The sequence below is a fragment of the Panicum virgatum genome, chromosome 1K (assembly GCF_016808335.1).
Source record: "Panicum virgatum strain AP13 chromosome 1K, P.virgatum_v5, whole genome shotgun sequence".
Classification (NCBI taxonomy): domain Eukaryota; kingdom Viridiplantae; phylum Streptophyta; class Magnoliopsida; order Poales; family Poaceae; genus Panicum; species Panicum virgatum.
The window spans coordinates 29,559,267-29,579,658 of NC_053136.1; the positions used below are offsets into that span (position 1 = coordinate 29,559,267).

At 43.9% G+C, this 20,392-nt stretch overlaps 2 protein-coding genes across 2 annotated transcripts; both read right to left on the minus strand.

Annotated features, from left to right (window-relative positions):
• Positions 1-472: 472 nt before the first annotated feature.
• On the minus strand, positions 473-2,491 carry LOC120652666 (probable acyl-activating enzyme 6). The gene is made up of 2 exons (XM_039930550.1): positions 2,193-2,491; positions 473-2,082 (listed from the first exon to the last, which is right to left on the minus strand). The coding sequence occupies exons 1-2, from the start codon at positions 2,388-2,390 to the stop codon at positions 613-615; spliced, it is 1,668 nt and encodes a 555-aa protein (XP_039786484.1). The 5' UTR covers positions 2,391-2,491; the 3' UTR covers positions 473-612.
• A 3,900-nt stretch (positions 2,492-6,391) lies between these two features.
• On the minus strand, positions 6,392-16,317 carry LOC120701963 (probable UDP-N-acetylglucosamine--peptide N-acetylglucosaminyltransferase SEC). Its single transcript, XM_039985754.1, has 28 exons — positions 15,871-16,317; positions 14,329-14,477; positions 14,140-14,238; positions 13,971-14,021; positions 13,592-13,708; positions 13,457-13,513; positions 12,641-12,760; positions 11,909-11,971; positions 11,732-11,810; positions 11,339-11,448; positions 11,204-11,257; positions 11,068-11,135; positions 10,861-10,963; positions 10,512-10,714; positions 10,313-10,409; positions 9,849-9,920; positions 9,680-9,756; positions 9,451-9,567; positions 9,285-9,369; positions 9,036-9,203; positions 8,229-8,339; positions 8,055-8,141; positions 7,845-7,972; positions 7,587-7,669; positions 7,366-7,471; positions 7,123-7,269; positions 6,922-7,042; positions 6,392-6,827 (listed from the first exon to the last, which is right to left on the minus strand). Exons 1-28 carry the CDS (start codon positions 16,127-16,129, stop codon positions 6,714-6,716), a joined length of 3,045 nt encoding a protein of 1,014 aa, XP_039841688.1. The 5' UTR covers positions 16,130-16,317; the 3' UTR covers positions 6,392-6,713.
• Positions 16,318-20,392: the final 4,075 nt, after the last annotated feature.

Genomic DNA, 20,392 nt, shown 5'->3' on the forward strand with positions numbered 1-20,392 from the left:
TACAAATGTTGGTTGTTTATGTTGTAGAAGTTTTTCTTCTATGTTGCAGATGTTGTTTCGAGTCCGACATCCATGCACTAGCAGCGTCATTGATGGTATCAAAAATGTAAAACTAAATTTGAGAACCCTGATTGTACTTGACCCGTCATCGAGATCTGAGAAGCTTCCACTGACGCGTAGATCCATATATGTAGCTGCAGACAAGTTGTCGTGACGTCAATTAGTCATAGTTAACATTAACACTAACCCACTAACCTTATTAACAGTATGGATCTCGAGACTTTCAATCAGATTCCTCTATTTTGGATGAAATTCAGATTCCTCTGTTTCCTCGTGATTCACATTCACCACAGCGACTGCAGGAGTCTAGAGGAGACAAGATTGCAGATTATTTTGATGATCTCAACAGAATACCATGATGCATGCAATGGATGAAAACCTACAGTCATGTTTGCGGGGTTTATTGCGACTTCGGCAATCACCTGAAGTGAAGCCGTTTTGTAAGCCGAGATAAATAAATCTCTAAAAATAAACTAAAAGCCGGGCAGAACCACTTTTTTAGCTTAAACTTCACCGGTGAAGTCATTTTCGGAGAGCCTCCCAAAACGGCCTCTACATCTTGCTTGTGCTGCTGCCCCTGCCGGTGGGTCCCATCTTCTTGGCGGCGTCCCGGAGCACGTACTTCTGGACCTTGCCGGTGGACGTCTTTGGCAGCTCCGGCAGGAAGACCACCGTCTTGGGCGCCATGTAGTGCGGCATGCGCTCCCGGCACCACGCCACGATCTCGGCCGCGGTCACCTTGCCCGCCGCGCCCTCCCTGAGGCTCACGAACGCGCACGGCGTCTCGCCCCAGAACTCGTCCGGCCGCGCCACCACCGCCGCCTCGTTCACGGCGGGGTGCCCGTAGAGCACGGACTCGAGCTCCACGCTGCTGATGTTCTCCCCGCCGCTTATGATCACGTCCTTGGACCGGTCGCGGATCTCCAGGTACCCGTCCGGGTGCATCACCCCGACGTCGCCCGTGTAGAACCACCCGCCCCGTATCGCCGCCCTGGTGGCCTCGTCGTTGTTGAGGTAGCCCAGCATGACGCAGCCGCCGCGGAGCACGACCTCGCCCATGGTGGCGCCGTCGCGGGGCACGCTGCGGCCGGTGTCGCTGTCCACGACGTCCATCTCGGCCGTGCCCGGCGTGCGCACTCCCTGGCGCGCCTTGAGCCGGGCGCGCTCGGACGCCGGGAGCTTGTTCCACTCCCCCTTCCACGAGCAGCAGACCACCACGCCCGATGTCTCCGTCAGGCCGTACCCGTGGCTGACCTCGAAGCCGGCGGCCTCCGTCCGGTGCAGCACGGCGGCCGGCGGCGGCGCGCCGGCCGTGAGGATGCGCACCTTCCCCGGGAGCGGCCGCCGCGCGCCCTCCGGCGCGTTGGCCAGCATGTTGAGCACCACCGGCGCGCCGCACATGTGGGTGACCCCGCGGCGGGCGATGGTGGCGTAGACCTCGGCGGCGTCGACGCGGCGGAGGCAGACGTTGGTGGCGCCGACCACCGCCATGCCCCAGGGGAAGCTCCAGCCGTTGGTGTGGAACATGGGCAGCGTCCACAGGTACGTCGGCCGCGGCGGCACCGCCCACTCGACGAGCGAGTCGAGGGTGACGAGGAAGATGGCGCGGTGGCAGTGCACCACCCCCTTGGGCGCCGACGTCGTGCCGGAGGTGTAGTTGAGTATCATGGGATCCCACTCGCTGGCCGGGCGCACCCACTCGAACGCCGGGTCGCCCTTCTCGAGGAGGCCCTCGTACGTGAGGGTGCCGGCGGCCGGGACCGGGAGGGTCTTCTCGTGGGGGTCCTCGACGGGGACGACGCGCGGGGGCTCGTGCCCCGGCGGGAGCAGCCGGAGCGCGTCGCCGATGAGCGGCAGCGACGCCTGGTCGACGAGGACGAGCCGGGAGCCGGAGTGGCGGAGCAGGACGGAGACCGTGCGCGCGTCGAGGCGCGTGTTGATGGTGTGGAGCACGGCGCCGCTCATGGGCACGCCGAAGTGCGCCTCGTACATGGCCGGCACGTTGGGCAGGAGCACCGACACCTGACAACAACAGTTGAGAAGCCGATCGATCGATGGATCGATGTTAATTATGCAAAATGCACGGGTGCCTCGTACAAGGCAGGCAGGAGATCGAGGCTTGCGCGGCTTACGACGTCGCGGCGGGAGATGCCGAGGGAGACGAGCGCGGAGGCGAGGCGGAGGCAGCGGCGGAAGGTCTGGGACCAGGTGAAGACGGTGTCGTGGTAGACGACGGAGGGGCAGTCGCCGTACACGGTGGCCGCGCGCTCGACGAAGCCCAGCGGCGTGAGCGGGCACGAGTTGGCCGGATTGGCACCGAGCCTGTCCATGCCGGCCGTGAGTTAGCTGTAGTGCGTAGGTTTCTTTTTTTGATGTGCTGCCCGTAGGACTGGACACTGAAAGAGGGGCAGCTCGATGATCAATATATATTTGAGAAAACTAATAACAGGAAAATGGCCGGGACGGTCAGGATCGAGTGCGTAGCTCCGCAACAGAGTATTAGAGTTGACGATCGAAATGGCGATCCACAGGGCAATAGATCGATCACAGATGGGATCGGATGCCATTTTGTCTTCTCGATCGGGGTTCTCTCCTGCTGATCTGTCTTGGTCATAGAAGAAAACCTAGTCCACTATAGTTGTTGACCATCAGTCATCTAGTACTTATTATCTAGATTATCGTAACTGGAATTTGATAGGACGCAACGTACTAAAGAACTGACCCTTCTACCCAAGGTCAAAGTCAAACCAGCAAATGTTCAACCATGTGATTCGAAATGTCCACCACGTGCTTCTGCCTTCGCCTTTTTCAGTCTGCGCTCAGTTTCTCAACTCAAATGTCAAGTCAAAGGTGAAATTGTTGTTTCCATCTTTTGACTTTATTTCTTCCGAATTTAAACCAAGCCTTGTGTTTGACATCATTTATATCAGTCCTCTGGCTTCGGTTTATTGCAAATCTTTTTGTATCTTACTGCACTCCTCCAAACCGCAAGACATGTATCTCCTAGTGCCATATTGTAGGTTGTTTCTTGGTCCCACGAGATGAAAATTAATTGTTAGATATTGTGCATTGTGTACCAGTTCCGTAGTATAGTTTGTAATAATAGATTATGGTGACCCCGTTTGTTTCGGCTTCCGGCCGATTTTAGAAGTTCGATTTTGAGAATTCCGAAAGTCAGATGACTTCTAGAATATAGAATTGAGAATCTAGCTGGATTCTCGATTCAAAAAGTCATCTGATTTTTAAATTTCTGAAAATCGAGTCTTAAAAGTCAGATGTTGCACCCACTTTACTCGCATACCAAATCATTGTTGGCTGAGTCACCACCATACACCAAAATACCAAATAAAAGTCTGTTCTTCCCTAATTTTGTATACCTTTTCAGCATTCAATTTCCCAACATAAATATAAATTAAGGTGGAATAGATCTTTCCACATCTCAACGTTCTTCCAGTATCAACCAACCACTCTAGTCATTGAAGTTTTTGTTATGGCTCATATCTATATCTATACCTATTGCTAAAGCGAGTAAGATTTTCATCTAATTTTTTTGTTTGGTATGTTGGTTTGGTCCGTTTGTATTATTGACAGGTGGGCCTTAGTCCATCTCGTATGCGAGTCGGACCAACCCCCTCCGTCCACGACTCGATCACGTAGCTCTCTATAAATTAATATAACACACGGGCACCAATATGTATCCAGTACATATCTAAATTTTTGGTTTGGTCGCCTAATTTTTTGGTTTGGTCCGCCTTATGTCATTGACAGGTGGGCCTTAGTCCATCCCGTATGAGAGTCGGATTAGCCTTTCGTCCACGACTCGATCACGAAGATCCCTACAAATTAACAGGCAACTATACGTATTCGATACTTATGCCAATTTTGCCCGTAGTAATGCATGAACATAATTGCCTAGTATATCATCAAACCGTGGTTTATTGGAGGAGGACTAGCTACTAGCCTACTACTGACTATCCTTATTTACGATAGATGAATAATCACATTAGATATTTAGACACCAACTAGCAGTATTAATTATAAAACAAATTGCATAAATGGAGACTAATTCAAAAAAACGAATCCATTAAGTCTAAAAAACTTGACCTGCGGGGGGAAAGACTGCCCCCACAATATTGTATTAAAAAAAGACCTTCTCACACAGATAAAAAAAATCCCCCAAACCCCTGCCCCACCCGTAAATAGTGGCTCGTCGCCTATGAGAAAAGACGGACCCCTAACTGTGCTTTGGATATGGGACAAGGGAATTTTTTTTCTGTGCAAGCCGGGAGTTCACAAGCTTCTACCAGTCAGGCTAAAGCCCGTTTGATTTGACAATCTTGTGCTACAGTAAATATATGCTAATGATAGATTAATTAAAATAGATTTGTCTCATAAATTAGTCTTCATTTATGCTATTAATTTATATTTATCTTTTGTTCACACTAATAGGCATTCAAACATCTGATATGATCCGGACTTGAAATTAGTCCCTGGACCCAAACACCTCAGAACGGACTAATAAACCTTCCTTACATACTAAATAGTATGGTCGAACGACGGCATACAACAATGTTTTGGGAGTACGTACGTACCGTTGGTCAGCGCGGTAATATGGCAGTAGGTTGCGTCGAGCGCGCATATATGTGCAGCAGCACAAATTTTTCATATTCGTCAATCCATTAGCTTTTGCATTATTAGCTGGCTCAGCTAGTTTAAATCAGTTACCGTCAAAATTAGCTAGCTAGAGCATTAGCGTGTTGAACCAAGGGAGAGCACAAGGGAGAGCCGCCGTCCGCCTACGCTAATGTTGAACTAGAGAACTGCTGAGCTGTGGAGCACGGTAACGTGGGGCCAGCTAGCACCTAGCAGGTGTGTCCGTGTGTGGCGGCTGGCGGGCGCGCGTATCCGATCCGTGCACCGGCGGCAGCGCACCGAGGTGATCATCATCCCCATCAGAGCTCGTGCATATTCCTTGCACAAAGAAACGGAAAAAAAAAACCGGGACCGACATGTGAGTCGTGCCGAGTCGTAGCTAGAGCGGAGTCACCGCTCAGGGATCAAACATCAGTGGAAAAGTCAAGACCAGCACAAGCCAACACAAACCTCATCAGCATGGCGGAGAAGCGGTTTGCGGGCTTTGCTTTGTCCGCGGACGACGACGACGACGACGACGAGGGGACAAAACACCTTGGAACGAAGCAGAGACCACGGATGAACAGGATGCCGGCCCGGACGGACAGAGATGAGCGGCGGGGTTTTTGCGGCACATCTCAGAAGCGCCGCGGCCGCATAGCCTGTTCTTCTCTTCTCCAAAGCATCTCGCCGGAGCTCGGGAAGGAGGGGCCGCCGGGGGTCTCCAACGCCGCTGGTTTTAGAAGGGGAAAGGGTCGGAAGATCGACAGGCGGGGGTGGCGGGTCGCTGGACGGTGCAGCGCCGCCGCCGCCGCTAGCTAGACATGCAGTGGCCAGGGCCGGGCACAGAGCCGGTTGGATTATAAAGAGCCCCCAAGTACAAGTACGGTCGCACATACGTATCCTCAAACTGCCCAGCCGTAAAACCGAGTCTTGCTTTCTGCAATTCACCACCTTGTGGACCCCGTGCGCGGCCTTCGCTTCTCGTTGTGCCGTTCTTCAGTTCTGCTCTGTTACGGTGTTACCTCTGCCCTGCCCAATATTACTCGATTGTTCCCAGGTCACGCCACTTCCAAAACCGGCGATGCCGCTCTACACAGGCCTCGCCGCCTAGCCATGCCGGGTCGATTATTTCAATTTAGAATATCCTTATGATTTTACAGGGCAACCGTTCTACTAGCCATGCCGGGTCGAGCTTGCCGGCGGCAGCAGCATCCCGATGCCCTGATTCATGATACTTCTCATATCTAATTTGTCTATGGTTATCGGAACCGGAAGAAATATGTACTTTATTAATTGCTAAAACAACACGGTGACATAAAATGCTACAAAGTGAAAATATGTCAAAGATCACAGCGTTGATTTGGCTTATACATAAATTTAGGACTCATGAATTATCATGAGACAACTAAACAGACAATCTACTGCACATATTATCTACAAGGTCGTCTTAAAATTACATAAGACCGTCTATTAGACAACACCAATGTACTTAACCTTAATACCTTTAACTACTTTTATTTTGATGTCAACTTGGTTTTCACCTTTCCCCGCGTTCTCCGGCGGGCCTAGTGTCTTGTTTTGCTCATATATAAAACAGAGGTATGCTGTATTGTCAAGCCCGCCTGCCCAGCTCACGCGATGCTGCTTGCAAAACCAAAGCACAAAGTGTACAAAATTCACTGAACAAAACTGCAACTGACAAGATTTCACAATGACTTGATTCTTTGCTCGCTTATCACAAATATTGCAACCGCAACATATACCTGGAGTAATATCCCGTACAAGTTACAAACTGGGACCAGTGTTACTAATAAATAGGCTTTGGTAACAATAGTGATAATAATAACAATAATACAGACTACCCCTACAATCATCTGGTAGTGTACATAGGTTAGGCTCCACAGAGGCGATGTGCACAGCAGGACAGGCGGCGCCAAACAAGCACCTGGAGCGCAGTCACATACTATTATGCTAACTCTCTGCCTTATTTACAGAGCCGGGCTGGTGATGTAATTTCGTTAGCGGTCAAATGGGAACTCCTTGTCATCCTCTTCCACCTTGAATGGCTCTGGGTGGCGACCAGAGCAGTACAGATTCCACATCTTGTAGTAAGCCCTTTCAAGGTTGCGCACCTGAAACAGTTTTGCAAGTTGCATGTAGTACCGGTCAGAATTCCAGACTTGTCACCAAGGTGAATGTTTACGGACATTCTTTGAGAGAACTTACCCATCGGGCTGTATCAAATAATGGGCAGGACATTCGAACTTCCTTCAGCTTATTAGTCAACGATTGAAGCTTAGCCGGATTTAGAGCAAGTTCAACCGCTCTTTCTTCATACTCCTTCATGCTAGTAGATCCAAAGAGTAAGGAAGGTAAGCCTTTGCATGGTTTGACTGCAAAATGAATTGATACTTTGTGCATATTTACCTGCTAACAATCATCTCTTCCCCGAGACCAGTAGCTACACAGAGGGAACCAGCTACTCTGGTTGCCATCTTCTCCAGCGGAAGAGTGATCATTGGCAAACCAGCCCACAGTATGTCGGTGCCAGTTGTGTGGGCATTGCATAGGGGGCTGATCAAAGGAAAACCACAAGGATAAAGAATGCATATTAGTTTTATGTTTTGAGCTCATGATTGAAAACAATAGTAGGTCATAGAAACTTCATACGTATCCAGGAAAAGGTCTGCCAGTTGACTGCGTCGTATATGCTCATTTTTCATGGCAACATCTGTGAATATGATTTGATCTGGCCTTACTCCTCTGGCAGCAGCATCTGTATAGAAGGGGTTTGTTGTGGCATTGCAGATGTCAAACAAACTGCCTTCAATTGAAGCTTTGTTTACAAGGGTGGAATTAATACATGAAAAGCTTTTGTTTAGGATACTTACGTGATCTTACTCTAGTTTCCCCAGCTGCTGGGAACCTTAAGAGCCATAATGCGCTGTTGGGAACACGTTTCAGAATATTGCACCTTAAAGATGAGTAGAGCGCAGATGGTTAGTAACATCCCCTATAAAGAGTAGTCCAGTAAAAAGAATGTAATTGTAAACTCTAATTCATCATGGCACCTTGGGAAATCAAAAAACAGAAGGTAGATACATCAAACTTGCAGCACATAAGGAACATGTTAGATAGTTGATAGTTACCATGTATCAAATATTTCCGGATCCATCTTATAAAGCTGATTGAAGCATGCAAAAATAAATTTATCCTCAGGTAATCCATAATCAGATCTTTTATGTGGACATACCGGAGTGAGGCAGTCTTGATTTTTCTGTTACAACAACACATTTAGAAATCATATATATCATATCATTGAAAAAGGGAAACAGAGAACATGGAGCATGAAGACAAACCTGCTTGTAGTCATTGACAAAATAGCAATGAGGCAAATGGACGAGCTTTTCTGAATATATATGTGCATAGCAACTTGGAGAAACAAACTGCAGAACCATTTATAGCAAACCACCTTCAATATAAATCGCTTAGGCCAATTAGCTATTAGAGTAGAACCTTAGATGTTATAATACCTCATCCGTGACCAGGTAGTCTATGTATGCAGCACCCGTTGTGCCAGGGAATCCCATGTATGAAACTTGGATTGGAGCTGGTTGCAATGCAAAAATTTCATTCCTGGCTCCCTGTTCCAATTAAGTACAAGATCATACGGTGAATAGCAATACAAGCACATAAAATCAGTGTAGGGGTGTGCACAGACAAACAATATAAGAAACTGCATGCTGTATTAAAAAATACTATGCCCTGTTTGGCACAGCTCCAGATCTAAAAACCAGGATGGATCTGCAGTTTGTAGATAAATTGAGGTAGTTTAAATATTTATATTTATATTTAGTATAACTAAATGATTCATTTAAATGCTCTTGGCATACCTCCAGCTCCAGATCCTCGATTTCTTGGAGCTACATATACCAAGCTCCAAGAAATCTGAGCTGGAGCTCTGCCAAGCAGGGACTATACAATCATATTTCTGTCCTGAATTAAGAATGATTCCATATCAAGGTTTTCTGGGCGATTTGCATCAGTACCACCACTTGAGATGCATTTTTCAAGTATACCATCAGGCTAGTCAATGGCTTGGGGTCGGGTCCTACATGTCATGGACACAGGTTGATGGTATAGATGGAAAGTGCACATTAAAGTAGTGGTATGGATGAAACTATTTCTTGAAATAAATGATTTGCAGAAAGAACCACAGTAAACAGTACAGCACAAGAAAAGCAGGCACTATGCATCTGAAGAAACTGAAACATGTGAAACCATTACCGATAAATGTAGAAGTAACAACAATACTATTAAAGGACGGCATTATTTATTACCTTTGTGTAGCCATTAAGATTGATCAGTATCTGTATCTTGTCTTGATTGATGAGTCTGGCAATCATATCAGAGGTCATGGCAGAGACATCAACAAAATGCTCTGCCTCAGACTGAATACGCTGCCTCCATTCAGTACCATCGTTTTGACTCAGTGCATAGCAAAAGACCTGTTGTTCCGTTAGTGAGTCAATATAGATAACCTTGCATGTAAAAAAAGGAGGGAGAGGAGTGAAATGAAATGAAATAACCTCAATATTGTCACGATCATGCATTCCAAATACTGAACCCATGAGATGGGAGAGGGGATGATTTCCGAAATCACTACTCACATATCTGTAATATGGGAAGACCAGTTATTTTGCTGTTGCATAAACCTTTCCAATTCAGTGCACAAGATTTTATTTCTGTACATACCCCACCCTGAGTCGGCAGTGTTTACCCTCCACTTTTACAGGAACAGGTGATGGATGCACAAAAGGCGGGAGCCCAAAACGAGAAGCAATCAAGGAACAATGAGCTGCATACTTACGGCTGCCAAGAAAAAGGGTGATATTAAGAAGAAGAAAAAAAGGAGAGGATATATTTCAATTAAAAGAACAATATATTCAGCAAGACTAAAGAACAGAATGTTATACAACGATACCTTATTTCCAGCGCAAGCATTGGATCGATAGGATAAGCAATTGCATGGAAAGGTTGCACACTTGGAAGTACTGACATCTGTAAGAAGCAAAGATAAAAAAAAAGTTAGACAGGAACAGTTACCCCATTTTCAAAAATGGAATTTCATTCAATTTTACAAAAAGGCTAACCTTTATTTGCCTTCTTATAATTTCTTCAACATCACGGAACATGGCATCCCTGTTTTCCCAGTCACAGACACACTACAGTGATCCAAAAGAAAATGTTACAGATTAGTGATCCCTCTTAAAAGATCAATTGCTTAAAATCACTGGCCCAAAACTTTGGGATCATAAAGGTAAGAAAGCTGCGAATGAAATCCAATATAGAAAAACATTGAGTTCATCCCAATGTAAGCTCTGTAGATCATATGAAATTTACAAGTGAAAAACTGCTGTAACATATTTGCTCAATAGGGGCAAAAAAAATTTACAAGTGAATCCTATGAATTTGCACATCAGAGACCCCCCCCCAAAAAAAAGGATATGTTGTAACATATTTTCATTCCCCCCCCCCCCTTGAAGTTCCAAGTTTAGTCTTATTTGGATTTATTTTCAATGAATGCACTAATGGGTACAGAAAAGTTGCAAGTAACCTGTAAGGTATGAAGAAGATTGCAGGTTGCCTCAGGAAAATCAGGACGCAGCTGTAGAGCCTGTTTGTAGCTAATTATAGCTGTCTCTACATGCCCACTGCAGAAAGGTTGCATGTAACAATATTTATACTACAGAAAACAGAAAAAATGCCAGAAACTGAATGCATAATACTACATAGGTTTGAGATCTGAAGAGTACCTATCCTTGTAAGCTGAGGCCAAGTTGGCATGGGCTTCTGCCATGTTTGGTCTGATCTGTGCAGCCTGAATATAATCCTGAATTGCTTCATTAACTCTACCAATCTCCTTGAATGTATTCCCTCTATTAACTAGTGCATCAGCTGCTGTAGGATCTATACGAAGTACTTCAGTGTAACATGTAATAGCATCAGCATAGTTTCCCTGGGGCATATACAAACTAAGAGAGTCAGGGATACAAACAGCAGGAATGGGTGTGAATGTTCAAGAAACTATTCAATTATAAGAACAGAAAAGTTATTATCTACAAGTAGAAATATTATTAAGCGTGATGAACGAAAGAAAACCACCTGTTGCTTGTATATCACAGCCAAGTTGTTAAGTGGAGAAGATAATCCAGATGTGACAGATATAGCTGCTTTGTAAAATGAAGCAGCAGCACTTATCAGGTTCCTGCAGTGTATTTTTGTCATGGTGAGCATATTGGCATCTTTTTGTAGTCATAGAAAACATTATTTCCTTTTATATTAAAAGATATGCAAGAATAAGAATCTCACCACTCCATATATATGTTTCCTAAGTTTGTCAGGGCTTGCGGGTGGTTTGCTTGCAATGCAAGGCATGACTGCATAAATAGAACTAGATCAGAGCTACATTTAGAGAACAAGTAAAATTAATAGCAGGGAAACATACTCTGTAGCAGTTGATTGCTTCTTCCACTCGTCCAGCATCTTTAAGTGCATTTCCCTACAAAGACACAAGGTGTCAACTAACTTTTAATTTATACATACAGTACTGTTGGCAAAATGGGGAGGACCAATGACTAACCATGTTGTTGTACGCTTCGACAAACTGTGGATCGCAGACTATAGCTTGATTGTAACAACGAATTGCCATATCAAGCTGGCCTTGCTCATAGTAAATAGTAGCAAGATTACCTGCACGAAAATGTTCCCCCTACCTTTGTATTACGAGGTATACTAAGGCTCTACTTTGAAGGTAAAGAAAGGACCATTCTCTTGTAAGCTTGTTCGCATCTCACCCGAGATGAATATCTAAATGAATGAACTCAAAGGGTAATCTTTAATCAGTATTTGTTTTTATTTTTGTGGCAAAAGTTAAGAATCTTTATTGAAAAATGAAAAATGATAAGATACCCAGATACAGAGAAAGAAGAAAACCTGGGTTTGACAAAATGCTAATATAAGAACTATATCTCACCATAAGCCATAGCATAGTCAGGGCGTGCCTGCAGTGCACGTTGATAACACATGATGGCATCTTGAGGCATTCCCAAAGCCTGGTCAACCAAGAAAATATAAGATCTAGTTTTCCTCCTAGACCAAAGTTGTCCCTGCGTTCTCTTGCAGGATTTTCTATCACAACAGATAAGCTTACCTTATAAACATTCCCTTGGTTAAGATATGCATCTGCAAAGGATGGCTTAAGTTTAACAGCTTCCTGCAATTTAAGTAAAGACAGCAACATTCCCCATCAGCTCAAAAAAAAAAAAAGGAAAGGCTCCCATTCACCTTGATATCATATTATGCAGACACTAGGACAATTTGGATGTTAATCCAATGAGAGAATGATAGGAGCACTATATGAGAATTTGGGAGCATATACGTAATAAGTTAACAAAGATATACTAACCATGTAATACAGCCGTTTAGATCAAGTTTAAATTTTAGTAAAATGAGAAAGCACTATTTTCTGTGTATTTGGAAGCCACCGAAGAGAAGGTCCATGACCATGAGGATAAATACAAATAAAAAACAAAGGAGAATCCCTACAACATGACAATAAAAAGCAACATAATAACAATTTAGCATGAAAAAATTTGCAAAACATTCACTAGAAACCAACTTTGTTCCAGTACAGATGCGCGATTCAACTTCCATCTTTGCTAGATTGCATGTAATGATGTAAATAAACTTATCTAGAATCTTCAAAAGCACCGCAAAAAAAAATCAATTGAGGACCTAGGGGAAAAAAGGCTATGTTGTTGTTGTTGTTGTTGTTGTTGTTGTTGTTGTTGTTGTTGTTGACCTAGGGGACCTCAAAAAAGTATGAAATCAAGAATGATTAATACCAACTAGTGCAGTGGTCAAACACAGCTCTAACATTTACCTTGTAATACATTAAAGCTTTGTCTAGGTCTCCTGCCTCCATAAATAGACCGGCAAGGTTTGACCATGCGATTGCAAAGTGAGGATCTATGCGTAATGCCTCGATGTAACAACTATATGCCTGTAATTACAATCAACATGTCAAAACTCATTACCAAAAAGATATTAGTCTACACCAAGGGAGTTAAGTGCCCAAGCGAACAAATTGGAAGAATATTGGATGTTCAGCATCATCCTCATGTCAATGTAAAAGATGATCTCAAAGCACAATTTAAACAAGTAGATTTCATAAAATGCAGCTAAATTGACTAAACCATCACAAAACAACAGATTTAAGACCATTTTACAAAAAGAAAAGGCTTAACCAGTGTTAGTTTTATAGCAGAATTACAAGTTTAAATTCATTCATCAATAGCTGCCCTTACAACAGAAATACATATTTTGCGAACTCCGACCCAAGTTTATTTACTGGAAACTGTGTGGATTATTGATCTGCGCCAGTGCAACTGGGCTGCGGGTATTTGCCCCTGGACATAGGTAACTGAGCTTGTAAAATCTGTAGTTTTGTGATAGTTTGGTGAAATAATATGGCTTTGTGAAATCTACTTCAGAATGCCATTAGCCAGTCAACCAGAAAATGTAGAACCTGTGAAACAGATACGAGGATATGCATGCACAGCAATGACAAAAAACAACATGATACAGAAGAACAGGTCAATGAATGGAAACGATGGGGAGAACTTGTTGCAAAGCAGAATTTGAATGAGTACAGATATAGTGACAGGTACAAAAGCCAAAAAATGATTAAGTTGCTCACATCTTGAATGAAACCTTGAGCTTTCATCAGATTTCCAAGATTGCTGTGTGCATCAACCTAAGTCAGCACAAAATGGCATCAGTTCACAAACAAGTAAATGTACTAACAAAATTTCACATGAGCAAATGTACATACCAATCTAGGGTTTATGGCAAGTGCTTGTCTACAGCATTGAGCTGCTTCATTCAATCTCCCCTTCCGTGTATATGCACTAGCAAGATTTGACCACGCATCACAGAAGTTTGGTCGCAGCTAAAAGATCCACAGAAAGAAAATAAATGAGAGTTTTTTATTTATACCAGTGAAAAGTGAACTGGACTGGCAAGGACACTAAGCACTAGCAGAAAATTATAAACATGAACCGACACGGTAAATAAAACAAGCATGTGAAAATAGCATGTCCAATCAAGTGAAGACAGTAAACTAGTGTCTAGGCTGTCTAGACAGCGAACTGAACGGAAGTAAGATAGTAACAATAAAAACAAGGAAAATATAAATAAGACTACAGCCAAACCTGAATGGCAGTAAGATAGTAACGAATCGCGAGATCAATATCGCCTTTCTCCTACATATAGAGAATGCATTGATCTCAGAATTAGCAAATAAAGGCTTTTCAAAAAAAAAGATTCATGTACTGAGTAGATAGGCAATAAATGCTGTTTGCTAAATTCTCATTAAACTACCTTCCAAGCATTCGCCATATTGCCATAGCATTCAGCAAAGTGTGGATCTATGGCAAGAGCCTCCTCATTTTTTGCAATGCACATGTCATAATTACGGATCTGCAACAGAAGGAATCCAATCGTGTAAGAAAATGTAAGGTAGAAAAAGCTAACACCCATGATCAGAAGAACATGAAATGAATTAGTCACCTGATAATAGATAGCTCCAAGGAGAAGGAGGTTATCAGTTCGACGTGGGTTCTTCTCGTAAACAACATTGCCATGCTCTAAGGCCTCTCTGTACTTCCCTGACCTGTAGTTCTGATGAGCAAGTGCCAAATGCCGCTCTTCATCAACAGCTACACCATTCAAGTAAACAATAAAAACTTCCATTAGGCTTACCATCAGCATGCAGCACATAGTGAAAATGATACTATGAGCAGGCTTGAAATGATATTTTTGTTTCATAAGAACAAAACAAGATAATTAATGTTCACATTTCCTTCCCACTAAGTTCCAAATCAAGAACATTGATTATCAATCCATTTGATACATATTTTATTTCAAATAAAAAGAACTCCTACTAGCACTACATGCTGGACCTAAATGCAATTTCAAGGATCAGGCCATAATTTATGGAATCCATGAGAGGTCAGTTACCATATGACTTAAAAGTGAAGCAAGCATGAGCTTTGCGCAAAAACATGCACCACCGAAGTCACTCTTTAAAACATTTGAGCTCTAAAGTATACCATTTGGCAATTAATATAGCAACTCAGAACAACAACACTTTTTATTCCCAAGCAAGCTGGGGTAAGCTTCAGTTGAAAAAAATCAAAAGAGTGAAATTCACAATGTTAGCACTGACAAGTACTAGCTGTCAGTACTGCACTCATTCAGCCCATGCTACAGGAAAAGATGATACTTCGTTGGTTTCTTGCTAATATATGCTAACCCTAACATAAACCAAAAGTAACTTGTAAATGCCACAAATGTGTGCAGTCCTTCACAAATAGATTATTTTTGCTGAATTTCTTCAGGACAGCAATTAATTGTTCAGAGATCAACACCCAGTTGCCAATATCATCAATCTCCTCATAAAACCCTGGAGATGAAAATACCAGTTCTTTCAACAGATTATAGTGGCAAGATAGCCTCAACTGTTGATCCTCCCCCACAAAATAATCAAATTCTCTTGATTGCATTTTCTCAGATTTACACAAGCAACAGATACAGTTCTGATACAAGTATGTTTCTGAAAGCAAAAAAACATGACATCAGTTTCCCAGAAAGCTATGCTGCTCATGCAAGCCACCTCCAAAATTGCAATATCTAAAGATAGTCGCTAAAGGTGTGAACCCTACACGGAATATAGACTTGTGAACCCTATACAGAATATAGACCATCAGAAACTAAGATGGCATATACTAATCTTCTAGAACCTTTTGTGCCACTTCTCCCAGTCGAAAGTCGAAACAGTCGCACGATCGTCTCCAAGTTGCAATTCTTAATTCAAATAGACCGGAAATATATTCTTCCACTTACTAAAAAAGAAGAATAAGACAACACCATCGAATCTCCGCAGAAGCACCAACCAAGTAGTATTCATTTCCAAATCTAATATTCCAAACAATGGACCGAGAAGGGGAGGAACTGGTAGATCTTAGAACCCAAAGCTCGAATTCCCCCAAACACGGACGGCCACGACACAATCTAGGGGGGTGGAAAAAAAACGCTTGCAGCTAGAGTCACCTCCTGCGAGCTGGCCGGGCTTGGGCTTGGGCTCGGGCTGGGCCGCCCTGTCGTCGAGCGGCGCGGGCGGCAGCAGAAACGTGGCGGGCGACGGGGCATTCCTCGCGGGCTCCTCCAGGTCCGCGCGGCCCACGAACCCTAGCCAGTCCCCGCCGCCGCCGCCGCCGCCGCCGCCGAGCACCGCCGGCTGCGGCGCGTGGAGGCGCACGTCGCCGACGGCGACGGCGCCGCCGTGCTGCTGCTGCTGCAGCGAGAGCATCTCCGCCCTCGCGGCGGGTAAGGAGAAGCCTCCCTGGCGCGGGCGCCGGCCTGAGGGCCCAGATCGCCGGGCGGATCGACACCTCGCCGCGCGAGAGGAGGTGGGGAGAAGAGTGCCCGAGGCTTGGAGGCTTCGAGAGAGAGGGGAGGTGGGGGGGACCGTGTGGGGGGACTCGGAACTTCGGAGACGCAGGAGAGAGGTGGGTGGCTTCGGCGAATTTTATAGGGAAAATTGCCACCACAACTCCGTGAAATTGGATTTCACGTTGAAAATCATGCCACTCAATGGCATGGATTTCAACATGAAATCCAACTTCGTGAAATTGTAGTGGCATGAATCCAACTGATCCAATTTTATATGAGGAGAGAGACTGCGATGGCACAATAAAAAAGGGTAGCAGTCAATTTCGACAGATTTCCTTTTTATTCCAATCGGCGTGGCATGCCGCCGAGCTTTTGTCAGCCTATTTTTCACCAAGGATTCGTGTGGATTTGTATGATTGGTTACCTTTTTTCTGGTATTTTTAGTATTTCTACTCCTCGAATATGCCATCTTGGGAAGCTGAGCTTCTCAAAGCTTTCTTCAAAAGAGTACAATTCGGTAGGCCCCTTAACAAAGGAAAACAAATGAATTATAATGGATTATAATCCTATAATGATGGCCCAATGTGGTTCTTTGAAGTACAAGATTGCATCTTATAAAATTCTTTTAAAGCGTATATGGGGTGCATGAATCCATAGAAACTTCCCACGAGAGATGGGATAAGCTTCGATATCACGGAAACTTTAGTTGTACCTATTTCTCTCTTTGAATTGAAAGTCTCATACAAATTCACTTATGTGTTTTTCCTATCTATATCTATATGCTTTAAGAATCTTATGTTCCAAAGAAATCATTCACTTTTTCTAATATATTTGTAGGATGTTTGGTATAATGGTACTTTATAATTTGATTGGAACGTTTTATTGTGATGCATTACATACACCATTGACCGGAAGGCCTCTGTGGACCTATTTGGAGAAATAGCCAAGGATTATTTTGAGAGCTAAAGTTTAGTCTACGAAAATAGCCCTTCAATAAATAGCATTTGATGTGTTTGGATCCAAGAGCTATTTAGCTCATAAAATACTTTTCCAATCATTTGGCTGTCACTTTTCCATAAGAGAGTGAAAGAATCAGTGGGGACTACTTGGAATAGCCCCAAATAGCAGCCCTTGGGGGATAGTTTTTTGGGTAGGTTATTTGCAAATAGCCCTGAAATAACCCTCATGTTCAGCTCCCTTGGGCTATTTGGGGGCGGGGCGTTAAAAAATAACCCATGAATCCAAACATGGCCTATGCGTAGAATTCTCTCCGCTTCAACTTGACCTAAGCAGAATTAACTATAAAATTAATTGCATAAGCTGGGGCTAATTCTCGAGATGAATCTATTAAACCTATTTACTGTAGCATAGCATGGGCAAATCATAGACTAATTAGGCGTAATGGATTTCGTCTCCTGAATTAGGCTCCATTTATGCAATTGATTTTGTAATTAGCCTATATTTAATACATCTAATTGGTATCCAAACATCTGATGCGAAAATTTAATCACCCTAGATCCAGGGCTTAACATGCCACTTACATGACTGGTATAGCCACACTTTTACCAAGAAGCGCATAACAATGAAACAAACACGCCGTTAGTGCCAACTCAGATTAAGATCTTGTTCTGCAGGAGCTCTGAGAACAACTTTTAGGTTGAATTTGGAGGTGTTGAACTGACAAACGACTTTTTCAGATAAAATTAATTCTATGCTCATTCTAGAAGTGATAGTTTGAAATGAACTAAGGGCTTGGGAGCTAAAAAAATTAGCTTCTCTTAATTCACTTATCGTGTAAGATCTATTTTTTTATAAAGTCCATCATATAGAATTATAGAGAATTGGTTTTAGCTATTGAATCACTTCGCTTACGGATTAACTCCCATATAGAATCAAAAGTGGGTGGAGCTCTATCAAACTGATTCTAAAATAGTCATAGATCCTAAAATAGAAAGCACAATCCCATTATGTTAAATTGATAGAGCTCCCGATCCACGGGGTATTTAGGATCACATGTGAACGAAAAATGAAGTCATCCCCTAGAAGAATCATGAGCAAGAACCTCCACGGCGATTTGAAAACTTTCACTCTATTCACTGCATCCAACCAATAATATTTTTCTCTCATACCAAATCAGTACTAGTCAACAGCCAGTCACAACACAGGGAAGAGCCTCTGCTACACGCTCCAATAATCAATTTCCGCCCATCCCTCTCTTCAGTCTCTGGCATTGGCAGTGACAGGGGTATATGTGCGATGCCGCTTCTTTAATGGCGCGCATGGCACTAATAAAGGACTTTGTACTCGAGCATCAGGACCCATACCCCGGCAAAATCTCCACGCAATCTTTTCTTATTGGGTACGGCCATCATCCCTCCCGAGATAACAGATAAGCGTCGGGCGGGCTTTGTTTAGGCGGTGCCGGTGCGGCATTTCTTCGCTGATCTCCTCAAATCTCTTTCTACTAGTAGATCACACTTTGTTTTATTTAATTTAATTTATTATCTCTCTCTATTTTAACGCAGAGAGAGATAAGAAAAAGCACGAAAGCGACAGAGATCCCGTCGGACACTGCTCGTGCTCCTATTTGGCGTCTCCCGGGCGACCGGGCCGACACTTCGGCCTGGTGGCAGGCCTGCCCTGGCCTGGCATGCGCCGAACCGTCCAAGTCTGACCCGGGCGCCGCACGGAAGCCTCGGCCCGGATCCGCTGCGCCGGGGCGGCTGCTCGCTCGCCTGCCCCCCTCGGCCCCGACGTGTCGCCGTCCGGCGCCCGTGACTGCCTGGCCGACAGCTCGGGTGCCGTGACTTGTGAGCTCCAGGTCGCCGTCGCCAGTTCGGAGACGGTGGACAGCTGGACACGGGACAGGCCAGTGGTCGTCGATGCGGCCACACGGACGGGAGCCGCAGTGGATCTCCGGGGGTCTTCCACGCTCGACAAGTGTGAGACGGAGTACGCGGAGTCGGGGGCCCCCCTGCCACCTCCGCCGAACCCACCGCGCGCGGGTCTCCACGTTTTGTTTTTCTAGAAGCTGTTCCCCGTTTTTTTCTAACAAACATTTTGAACAAATAACGTGAATTTTCAAAAAATCATACTGCATAAATATAAACCAACAATTACCCGCAAAAAAACCAAGAATGAGGCAACTATATGTGCATCTTTAGTATAGAAATAGGAGTTACATAATAAATCTATAGTTTAAAGATCTTTTATATAGCAAGTGACGAAACTTGGTAAGAAAAATTAGTGTCAAAATAAAGATTCTCCTAAGTTAGAGACGTTGAAAAAATAAAATAAAATGACAAACCAAGTGTGGACCTCGTACCAAACAAGTATGCTCGCCAATCGCACTCCTACAGCGTTTTCTTTTTTCAGGGATGTGGTGGTACTCTGCCTATTGTTGAGAGTCAAAATGAAGAGAGAACGAAATGAGTGAATTCTAGTATAGATTGATGATTGGATCATTTTTTTTATATGTACAAAAGGGAAATGGTGTCTCTTCTCCAAAGGACATGCCTCTTTGAGAGTGACCCCTTCATGAGATTAACAACTACTTGATGACATCCTAATGATGTCATTAATCTAAATAAGTAATTAACTAATTACAGAATTGATCACTAATTTATTTGTTTCATAACACCTATGTCTCGCACTTGCAGCTGCCATAGAAAATTTTTTATTGGTCCTCTTTGCCGGAAAAAGAGAAAAAAGTCACATTTCTTCTGCTAAGAAATAACATTTGATTCCGCTGCATGAGGGCCAAACACGTGTAATACAAATTAAAAGCGGTGCTGCAAACCAAATGTTGAACCAGTAGGAGCCAACATGCACTTAGGCTCTGTTTAGTTCACATCCCATAAACCCCGTAAACGCAAAAAATCATCACACCGAATGTTTCGACACATATATGAAGTACTAAATGAAGTCTATTTACAAAACTTTTTACATAGATGAGCTGTAAATCACGAGACGAATCTATTGAGCCTACTTAATCCATGATTTGCAACAGTGATGCTGCAGTAATCATCCGCTAATTATTGATTAATCATGAATTAATTAGCATCATTAGATTCGTCTCGCAATTTACAACCCATCTGTGCAAAAAGTTTTGTGAATAGGCTTCATTTAGTACTTCAAATTAGTAAGATTCCAACACAAAATTTTTTTGAGCTGAAACTAA

What these genes read in the sequence shown, in the direction of transcription:
- LOC120701963 (XM_039985754.1), bottom strand. Translation starts at nt 16,129, where the DNA reads ATGCTCTCGCTGCAGCAGCAGCAGCACGGCGGCGCCGTCGCCGTCGGC. An exon ending in GCCCGGCCAGCTCGCAGGAG is followed by an intron (nt 14,478 to 15,870) that starts GTGACTCTAGCT and finishes TGAATGGTGTAG; the next exon opens with CTGTTGATGAAGAGCGGCAT. An exon ending in GGAAACATATATATGGAGTG is followed by an intron (nt 10,964 to 11,067) that starts GTGAGATTCTTA and finishes AATACACTGCAG; the next exon opens with GAACCTGATAAGTGCTGCTG.
- LOC120652666 (XM_039930550.1), bottom strand. Translation starts at nt 2,390, where the DNA reads ATGGACAGGCTCGGTGCCAATCCGGCCAACTCGTGCCCGCTCACGCCG. An exon ending in GCATCTCCCGCCGCGACGTC is followed by an intron (nt 2,083 to 2,192) that starts GTAAGCCGCGCA and finishes TGTTGTTGTCAG; the next exon opens with GTGTCGGTGCTCCTGCCCAA.